The 10,831-nt window shown below is 40.8% G+C and overlaps 2 protein-coding genes and 1 long non-coding RNA gene across 3 annotated transcripts in view; 2 read left to right on the top strand and 1 right to left on the bottom strand.

The window, feature by feature from the left end:
- Positions 1-4,160, top strand: part of ZC2HC1B (zinc finger C2HC-type containing 1B) — a 20,549-nt gene extending 16,389 nt beyond the window's left edge. The window contains exons 7-8 of the mRNA XM_006024242.3: positions 2,190-2,278; positions 4,024-4,160. Coding sequence (XP_006024304.1) covers positions 2,190-2,263 — 74 coding nt within the window. The 3' untranslated portion in view covers positions 2,264-2,278; positions 4,024-4,160. The remainder of the gene's footprint in view (positions 1-2,189; positions 2,279-4,023) is intronic.
- The window catches only part of PLAGL1 (PLAG1 like zinc finger 1), an 85,972-nt gene continuing 79,179 nt past the window's right edge, over positions 4,039-10,831 (bottom strand). Inside the window, exon 9 of the mRNA XM_014520237.2 lies at positions 4,039-4,166. The gene's annotated coding sequence lies outside the window, so the exon portion shown is untranslated. The remainder of the gene's footprint in view (positions 4,167-10,831) is intronic.
- The window catches only part of LOC112550403, a 15,820-nt gene continuing 11,862 nt past the window's right edge, over positions 6,874-10,831 (top strand). Inside the window, exons 1-2 of the long non-coding RNA XR_003094220.1 lie at positions 6,874-8,136; positions 8,511-8,589. This is a non-coding gene — a long non-coding RNA (uncharacterized LOC112550403). The remainder of the gene's footprint in view (positions 8,137-8,510; positions 8,590-10,831) is intronic.

Raw genomic sequence — 10,831 nt, 5'->3', positions numbered from 1 at the left:
GGGGTAGCTGCTAGCAGCCACAGAGCCCAGGGTAGGGGGAAAAGGGCGGTAGGGCTGGGGGGCCAGGGGCTTTGGGTGCGGGGCAGTAGGGCTAGGGGGCAGAGGCTTTGGGTGGGGGGCAGAGGATTTGAGTGGGGGGCAAGGGGCACAAGTCAGGGCATCCTGCAATGTACCCCTTGCCCTCATTTTGTTTGTCTGCCATGCCAGCACTCCGGCACCTTCTGAGATAGGCATTATGGTGTTTTTCGGCACTCCGGCCAAAAAACGTTGCCTACCCCTGCTCTCGAACCTGGTAATGGCTTCAAGTACTAGAGCAGGGATCAGCAACATTTTTGGGTCGAATGCCAAAAAACCCCAGAACCTGGACTTGGAAGATGTTGGTGTGCCAGGGGCTGACCCTTGTTGTTGTTGCAATGCAACCCCAGCCCTTTCACCATGTGCCCTGCGGCACATGTAGCCATTACCACCACAGAACTTGAGCTGCTCAGTCAGCAGTGAACAAGCTGCAAACAGCTACATCAGGGACTGGAGCTCTGGCCCGGCTGCACACGTGTCTCAGGGCTATGGAAGAGAAGTGTCTGGGGTTGCGCTGCCTCAGACTGCTTCCCTGCCATGCACCCTTGGGAGTTGATCTAATCAAAACACCCACAGCATCTTGTGTATTCAGCATCCCATGCTCCAGAATTGTGGCAGGGTGCTTTAACTAAAGCTCATTTGATGAGCTTTAGTTAAGTGCCCCCACAGCCATTTTGAAATGCGGGGACACTGAATACACATGACATCAAAGCTGCTGAAGCATTCTAATTAGAACGCTCCAGCAGACTCAGTTAATTAGAACACGTTAGAGCAGGTGTCCAGCATGTGTACAGATACCCACAGACACTAAGAACCAAACTACTTCTGCAACATTAGTGGTATGGAAGGTGAGAAACCTACTTTTGGTCAAGGGACTAGCTTCCACCAGAAGAAAACATTTGAAGATGGCAATTTATGAATTGAAATACTGTGTGGATCAATATGGGCCATGTGTTTTATCGTCATGCTCAGCGTTGGCTGCATTTAATCAGCTTCACAGTTGATTTCCATTACTGAGTGCATGCTGGTTTTGGCAGCAGTTAAATGATAGCCAATGTATGTAACAAGGTTTCCTGGTATGTAAATGTAAAATGAAGGGCCCTTTTTCCGCATGCTGATTGGAGGAACAAACCTCATCTTGTATTTGAGTAAATACGAGATTTTCTTCAAAAAAGAGATTGGGAATAAAAACAAGATACGGTTAGCAAGAATGATAAGAAGAGCATTATACCACTATTCCTTTTCTCTGTATTAAACTGATTAATTTGTAGCTGGCAGCAATTTGCAATCTGATGGATCAAACCACTTTCTGTTGGCAAATGTTAATGTGAAATAAAATGGATCTGGGTAAGCAGAAGATGTTAGCAGTTATATGTGCTTTGAAGCTGTGGGGCAGAAATTAGATTAAATCCAGGAGTGCGTGGTGGGGCTCCCGCCACTGGGTGCAGCCCGGCGGAGAACCCAGGGCCCATGCCCCCGCCCCACCCCGCCCGTGCTCCAGGATTGACCTGTCAATCAGGATTGATGGGTTGGTGACCACTGGTTTCGGCCATGCTTAACACAGTCCAATCTGTGGATTTCTTGTTCTGCAATTTCCAGTAGCTCTTAGCTGACAACACTTTAAAAATGAACTTGAATGTAAGCCCTCTATTTATGAAAGCTTGTGCTATACATCCTTGATGTAGTAAGTTTACTGTATTTTCCATCCATTGTTGAGTTTGATAAATTTCTTCCTTTATTTTTTGACTCAAGACAAACTTAGCAATGCAGACTACATTTCTAAAGCTGTTCTCTTTAATACCTTTCTACAGGGTGTGACAAAGTTTGTCTTGGGTATTCAGTTACAGTTAATCATGGCAATGCTGTATAGGCAGGAGGCAGAGTAGAGTTGCACCTTATAGATTAAAAAGAATAATTTAAGAAAAAGTTAATGTAATAACTATTTGCAGTATAACAAAACCAGAATGATATATATATAGCTCAGGATAGTGATCTCTGCATCTCAATAGATTGATGGATACCTGTGTGTTTATATGTATTTTGAAATTACTCAGTTTATATAAGAACTATTGATGTGTACAGCACTGGGTTTTCTTTTCTTTTTTTCTTTAAAGGAGCTATTGTGGAGCCTTCTGCTGGAATTCCACAGAAAACCAAAAAAACGAGTACATCCTCTGGAAAAAACTAGTCCAGCGGATTTAGGGTAAGAAATACTATTTACTCGAACAGTATAAGAAGATTAAATAGCTTGTCAGATTTCCTAGCTTTGGTATATGGTGTATACCCAATATAGGAAATAACTGAGAGAGAGAATTTCAGAGTCCAAAAGAAGACTGTGTTTACTAAAGAACTTGAGCTTTGTCAAGTGTTGGGTTGTTAGGAAACTTTTCACTGTAAATTGCTGGTGTTTTCTGCCTGTGTCTTCAGATAATGAAACAAAAGCTTTGAGTGGTATGAATCATCTTATAGTCCTTAAAGGAATATTCCCTCTGAAATTTCACAGAAATCTCCAGTTTGTTTGCCCAGAGGGTCATGTGAAAGAGCATTCAATGTAAATAAAATTGAAAGTAATAAGTTTACACTAAGTTGAATGTCATATACAATATAAACATCCTTAATGCAGAGATTTAGGGATAGATTTATTAAACAAAAGTGCCTGAGTGAGGGACCTAAAGGATCTCCAAAAAGGGGGAGGGTATGAGTGTACAACGAAGAATCTCAAGTAGGGAACAAAACCTTCCACTTTCAATGGGAAATTAGTAGAGTAATTTTTATAACAAGACGGGGCAACACAATCAGTTTGATTTCAGACTATTAAAGGGGGTCAGTGGGTGGGTGGATGTGTGTGCGTGCACACTGGTAATTTCTACCCCAGGCCTAAGTGACAAAAATTACCATATTTACCTGAATTCAAGTGACAGCCCTTCAATATTTAGATGCTATACACAGAAAATTTATGAGTTTATCATAATTTTCCATGTATAAAATTTAATTATTGGAAAGTTATCTTAAGTTTGTCCCCTCCACTGCTGCAGTGGGGAAGGCTGTGGTGGGGAGGCAGGCACTGGGGGAGACAGTAGAGGGGCAGAATGAGGGGGAAAATGGGGGATAGTAGGTGGGCAGGAGGTGGGAAGGCAGTAGCGAAACAGGTGGGGGGGGAGGCTGTTGCAGGGGGTCAAGCAGCTTGATCCCTGCACCTTGCCCCGCACCCACATTTTGCCCCCTGCCACCTGTCCATTCCACAACTTGCCCCCCCTTGTGCCTGGCCCCCCCTTTAGCCTCAGACCCCCTGCCTACCCCTCCTACTTAACTCACCCATCACCTCTGTCCCCTGACTTGCCTCCCCTCCTACCCTGCCACTTCCCTTTGTTCCAACACCAGCAGGCTCCATCCCCGCTTCAGCCCAGGGCACGGAGCATGTGCTTGCTTTGGCCCCAGCCCAGCTCACTACTAGCAGCAGCAGCGGCAGCAGCATTGCTGTGTCAGCTCTAGTCCCAGCTCTGGGGCCCAGATGGAGGTGCTGCCTTCACCACTGCTACCAGACTGGAAGATGGGGAGAAGAAGCGAGTCAGGGCAGAAGCAGGAGCTGCAACAGCTGCTTGTCCCCCTACCTTATACTCAATTCTAAGATGAGCTTTTTTCCCCTGTGTTAAATGGGGTGATATACTTTGTCCTGGAATCGAGTAAATTGAAGCACAATTCACAAGCCTTAAAGCAATCAGTTAAAGTAGAAAAATGTTCCCTTTTTTTTTAATTGACACTGTAGTTAAGGTTTTTAACATTTTCAAGTGGTTCGTAGGTGGTTTCTAAGAAAGCAGTCATTCTGGTAAAACATTAATATGATTTCACTTTGTTTAAAATTTATTTTATTAGGAAGAAAAAAGTAACATGATATAAAATATTTGTTCTACTACAAGGCATAGGTAAATGTCACTTTACTGTTTCCAGGCAGCCGATGCAGAGCAGAAAGTAAAGTGGCAGGTCACCAAGGACTTGGTATGGCTTTACTTCTATAACATCACTCCTGAAGATCCTAGGAAGCTGTTCCATCTGCATTCCAAGCATTGCACAGCTTAAGACATGGAAGAAGCCTGTGTGATAACAATGACAATAAAATAAGCAAAACACATTTCATGACCTGCTCAATCCCTTGTCCTGCCCCCTTGGGGTATACATTTTTTACTGTGTCCTTTTTGAAGCATAATTGATTTTTTTTTTCTTTCCAAATGATTTGCCTTTTATGACTGGCTAAAGGAGGCTACTTTTAAGATAATTTAAAATCATTTTTTTGGTTGAAAACCTTTATTTTGGTTAAGAAGTCCAGTGTTGTAAATAACATTTTGCACATTAGAATGCATACAGCATTTTTTTTTTAAACTACTTCAAATATGCTTCTCTGGATCTTGGATGACTTGCACTCATCAGGTGACAGCAAGAAGCACCAAATAAACCATGTCAGAAGAATTTTTGACACCAAGAATTTTTTATATAGACCTTTCTGCATGCTTCTGCTGGTTCTCTTTGCTTCTGCTATTTTGGCAGTTTCAAGCTGTAGCTATTGGCAAGTGCTCCAAAGTTGTGTATTCTTAGTTTCTGGTTTGTAAACTGTGAATCTTAGTCATACACTTAATGGAATCTTACAGTAAAGAAAGAAAATAGTTAACTTAAAAAACATATGTTGTGGCTCAGCTCTGATGACCTTCATTTTCTTATTCATTTTTTTTTCTGTATATGCAAACTTAACTCTTATAAGTGTAATCACCACTTCAGACTGGAAGACATTTTTCCCATGTTTTTATCCTATCATTTTTCTACTACTCTTTCTTTGCTCCTTTTGTTTATTGGTTGTGTTATAATGACCATGTGTTCACTTTGTTGAAATGCATTGATTTCAGCCCAGTGATTTCTAATAGTTGTCTTTTAATTAAAAAAAAAAATAAAGCCAAAGAAACTTTTTCTTATAGAAAATGTCCATAAGCTAAACAAAAACCCCAAAATAATTATTGTACAACTCCAAGTAGGGTACAACAGTAATAAATAGTGCAGACCATGTATTAGAGTTTTGTTAATGAGGATTTTTATTTTAAAATATCTCGTTCTTGAACACAGGTAGGCTAAACTTACCATGGTAAGTTTAGCCTACCTATGTTCAAGAACGAGATATTTTAAAATAAAATAATTTCCTGTTAACAGAAAATGAATCAAGAGTAACATATTAAACTTACCATGACATTTCAGACTAGACTCTAAACCACACTGAGAATTCACAGCAATAGGATTGGTAAAGATGAAAAAGAATACCTAAATGGGAGTAGTCCATAAAATGAAACCAGTCAAGACCAGAGAAAGATGAACATTTTGGAGTGCTCAAGTGGACATGGAATGGACAGTGGGGTCTACCCACATCTACATGGTCTACTGGAATTAATGCAGGTTTAACCTCTCCTTATAAAAAAAACATTTTATTCTGTGACATAACATCCTCTTAACATTTTTCCTAGATTTATGGAGTTTACATGACTTTTCATAGTGTGTACTATGAATATATTGCAATTAATTCAGTTTCCTTCAGTTTGTTTAATAATTTCTTTCCAGTGGTGTTAATTATGTCGGTTAGTTGTCATCTAGCACTTTACATGTGTGGATTTCCAAGAATGAATAAATAAGTGGTATTACAGATGGAACAAGCAAGGCTCTGAGAAAAATCTTGATCCAAGATGAAATATCTTGATCCAAGTTCATACAAAAGGTCGGTAGCAGAGCTGAACACATTCTCTTTTTCAGTCTGATGGCCTGTCCCATGGGCCTGACTACCTCTGGAAAGTCTTTCTCTCCAGTCACTGAGTAGGATGCTGTACTTTGAAAATTCAGGCCCACTTATTAGGTCAGAAGTATGGTTGGAGATGTTCCCTCTGGCATCTCAAAACCAATAATGGTGGACACTAAGGACATTATTGAATAAGGGATCTATCACTCTAGATGTATTCAGTTCAATGCTGTCCCTGTATAGCATCCATTTCTCCCACTGTCATAGACAGAATGCTGGACCTAATATAGCACTTCTTAAGTAAAAGTAGACTTTCATTTCTAATGAAGTTAAGCTCAAGAAAATGAGTTCAGCCAATTGGAGCTACCCTCACTGAATCTCACAGGCTTATGTGCGGTTGGGGACTCTTGTACAGAAGTAAGGTTTTCTAGTATATTTGGGAAATGTTAACCTTCCCCTGTTCACTCCATTTAGCAGCTCCATCGCAATTTTTACATACACACAGAGGGGGAAGGGAGGGGGGAGACAAAAAGACAAATGTAAATGGAATGTTTAAAAAAAAAAAAAGACAGCTAGCAAACCCATAGCAGGGATTGCCAAAATCAGAAGCAGAGCACAAAAGGAGAAATGTATGTTTTAAATGTATGTTAGATTACACTGCTTGTTTGGGTACCTAAATGTGACTCTATTCCATCCTGCTTGAGTCTCTTAAATAGCATTAATGCAAAAGGTAGATGGGTTCTCAGTGTTTTTGGTGACTTAACCTTAATACTAAGATGTTTGTAGGTGCATTAACAGTTTTTCAGGGACCTGAGCAGGGTCAGATTTCTGATACCAGGAATAGGATCTGGTATCAATGTAAAAAAATCTGCCTAGAAGACATGAAAATATATACTATAGTTCCTCCTTACCCAGACTCAGGGAATCAGATCCTACTCGCTGGCTGTAATGGAAACTGGTCCCAGGAAGTGCATTCCTGACTTGTACTTAAAGTTTTATTAGAGCCGAAAGCCTTACTGCCTGCAAAGGCACGCAGATCCGATATTTGCCTGATTTCTCTCATGAAGACATGGCAGACTTTCAGTTAAGTAGCACCAATTAACATAGCAAGTGTTGCATATTAAAAAAAGCTCAGCTGTGCTCTGTAGAAATTATTTTATTGTAAAGTATAAGTTTTACAAACTACAGGGAGATATTACAGAGAGAAAATTTTAAGACTTAAAATCTAAAATGGGAATATGAAAATTGATTGATGAGGTAATTTGTCCTATTGTGCTGTATTGCATTAAAGTGGCTCGTAGGTTCGTAGAAGAGTGGAAAGACCTATTACTTTATTAAGTGAATTGCAGCACCACTGGTGGATATAATAGTTTCTGATCCACAGAGAATATAGGTTTGCTACAGCAATCAGCTTCGTATCTGAGGCTGTAGGGATAAAGCATTTAGCTTTGGAAGTCACTACTTCAATCCCCCATCAAAAGTTAAATCACAAGAATTTGAGAGAAACCACCAAAATACGCAGACATAATTAGGCAACTTATCCTGCTTGTTATTGAAAAAGGTTCATGATATGCAACTACTAACAAGTAGTGATTCAGTCTGAACCCAGAATAACAACTTATAGTACCGCTATATTGGGAAACTGGCAATACTGATGATGTGCGTAAGTATAGCAAAGGTAGAATAGATACAAGGAAAAAAAAATAGATGTTTCATCACTGGAGCAGGGGAGAAGGAAAGTGGCATGATGGTGAGCTCTGACAAAAACTAATATCCACTACCAGAAGCCTGGTTCTCAGACTGTTGATATTTGACTACATACTAACCAGGATTAATGATGTAACTCAGGCTATTGATCCTTTAGGATCAGGGTGTATGTGCAAGAGGTCACCCACACCTCGAACACTTATGTCTAGGCAGGAGGCTGGAGGACTTGAGGCTGCCCATCCCCACTTTAGGCCATTGAGAAGGAATCCAAAGGCCAGACCAAGTCCAGATGTTCAGTGCCTCGGGGGCTGTAGTTACATACACATCCAAGAATTGAACCCAGATCCACTGCATGGCGCACAAGGAGTCTACCGCCAAACCACAGGGGATTCTGGGTATGGGTAGTGACAACAGAAACTTAACTGATCTTTTTAATGTTCTGTTTGAGGCTTTGCTACAGGTCAGGGCAAAAGGCAAGGAACACAAGACTCCACCAGCATAAAGCCAATGAGGAGCAGTGCTACAAAATGAAATGCCATCACTGTGTTGGCAAAAAGTTGCTGAGGCAGACTGGAATGCTTTCTGAGGTAGCTTCATGTGCTTAAGTCAAACCTATTGATATTGAACCTAGTCTTGTAGCATCTACATGAAGAATAAGTTCTTTTTAAGGGCCGAAGTTCTTAGGAGTCCATGTCCCACTAGCTTCCTAATGCATCACTTACATTTTAAAATTTTGTCCAGGGAACTATTAAAACATTGCATTACTAGGGTTGCGTGGTGGTTCTGGCCTGAAATACAACAGTATCACCAACTGCATTAGGTAGCCACATTTAGAAATGTGTAGTTTCAAACTTTAAAATGCACACAACTGCTGTGTATTAAGGTGAACATATTGGTGACAGTGCATGTGTACTTGCTGGTACAGGCAAGACTCATGCAAACTTCTGTTTTTGTTTTGCAGTTTGATATAACGGGAACCCTTCAATGAAGCTGTGACAGGGAGTCTACAGAAGATATAATTCCTGCTCAAAGAAACAGAAGTAAGCTTATATGCTGGTGTGTACTATACAGAATGCTGTTTTACCATTGAACATGATAGGAATTAATCCCATTTCACGTTGATAAGCCTAAGTGCAATGGCTTTTCTTATCTTGAATCTAATATTTATTGGATAAAATGGATAAGCAGCAGTGGGATAGTTCCTGCCTCAGGGCAATGTCCTTGGGGTATCTCACTGAGACATTTTTCCTCTGGCTTGCTCTCTTTTTCCTGACCCCTTATATGTCTCCCTCTTTTGGCTGCCCAGTGAGCCAGCTTCAAAGGAAGGGCTGGAAAGTACTCTGAGTAATGCTTAGCCTAGACTGTCCAGCTTCTGACTGGCTGGGGACTGCATGCCACAAGCTCCTCACTGACTCATGAGCTGTGCAGACTCGCTGAGCCTCCCACTAGTCAACCTATCCTGCTCTTCCCCCCACCCCCCCCCAGCCCCAACCAATGGGTAGGAACAGAAAGCAAAAGCCAGAGGCGGAAGAGCCTTGGGACCCTAGAAGCAACAGCCAAACATGAATTGATTGAAGGGGTTAAAATACTATATTTTCTCACATGCAGCATGTGCCCTTTTTCCTCAAAAAACAACTTCTGGAAATTGGAATATGCATTATATTTAAGGAAATATGGTGAGAGCAGTTTGTTTCTGCTGCTTGCCAGGGAAAGCAAAAGTGAAGTCTGCATGCAATCCACAGGGAGCAGAACAGTAAGCAGGCTCAGCTCCCTAGCTGCTGCTACTGAGTTACTACAAGGAAAGATCTTTTTTTCTTCATTTTGTCTTTATTCTGGGGCACACTGTACGTGAGGAAATATGGTAACGAGATCATCTTGTTTCTTACCCTTAAAGCATGGTATTTAGAAGTCTTAATAACAAAAGTGATTCATTTTATTTTTATATGAATGAGAAACACTCTTCACCATTAGGATAAGAGGCCGTATTTCAGAACAACTTGAGAACATTTAAAGGCACTTGACCTGTTAAATAAAGTTGAACATTTCCACATAGAGCATAGTCATGATTCCAGCTCAAGTTGCACATTCTTTTAACAAACATCTTTTAACTGAAAGAAAGTAATTTAAAATTACATCACTTCAAACCAAAATGATAGAATACCTATAAAAATGCGTATCTTTAAAAGCATATAGTTTTGCATGATGCAAAGGGAATACAATTTGCAAGATCAGAAAGGTTAATGTGGTAAAAAAAATAGACATTTTTTGGAAGGCTTACCCAAAATATGCTGGAAAATGTGCACTCATGCAGATGCTATCATTCCCAATTTGTCAAACAGGAGGCTTTTCATAGTCCATTAATAAACAAATCTTTATGATCTTTTAAACAAATTCTTTGGTGCTGCAGGAAAATATGGTAGGAATGGGAGCAATAAGGAAAAAAAAATCCTTTTTGCACATACAGTAGAACCTTCAACACCTGTAACTTCTTCTGCTATGGCAGGATTTAGGACTTAGAATATTTTAATAAAAAAACAACAATAGCAGCATCAATGAAAAAGAACGTGGAGGTTCAAAAAAATGAATCCTGTGGGTTTTCTTATTTAAAAATATACACGCTTTGTAAAAGCATTAATTTTTTTGCTATTTACATGAATATACCATAGTTCGTCAGCTGACAGCATCTGATAGACACTTGGACACCATCAGAATAGAACTCTAGATAGAAAGCTTGCCACAAAGAAAAGTATTAAGAGTATAAATAGATGTTACCACCTGAAGTGGTCAGCCATGTCAGTGGGCTCCTTGGGGCGCATTACTGTAAGTGAGGAAAGCTGGGCAGAAACTCAGGACTTGAGGGGCCTGATCCTGTGTGGAAATTCTGGGAGCATGCAGGATGGGCCCTCAAGCCATAGGAGCACCTGTCTGGAGTGGATGCAGAGTGCAGGCAGCTCTGGGCTGCCCAGGGTCTTGTGCCATAAAGCTAACAGACATCTGCCATGATAAAACGGCAAAAACTATTACCACTTTTTGTTGGGGTCACAAATTTGGGCAGCAGTTTGGGGAGGAGGTGAGCAGCTGACAGTGGTGAAAGAAAAGGAACTTTTAGACAAGCTGGACATGGACTTGTACATGGGGCCAGACACGATGCACATAAGGGTGCTGAGAGAGCTGGCCAAGGCAACTGGAACCACTGGCCACTATCTTTGAAAACTCACGGCAATCGGGAGAGGTCCCAGATGACTGGAACAGGGCAAATATACTGATAATCTTTAAAAAAGG

Source organism: Alligator sinensis, unplaced genomic scaffold, assembly GCF_000455745.1.
Source record: "Alligator sinensis unplaced genomic scaffold, ASM45574v1 scaffold153_1, whole genome shotgun sequence".
Lineage (NCBI taxonomy): Eukaryota > Metazoa > Chordata > Crocodylia > Alligatoridae > Alligator > Alligator sinensis.
This window is presented reverse-complemented; position numbering and strand designations above follow the sequence as displayed.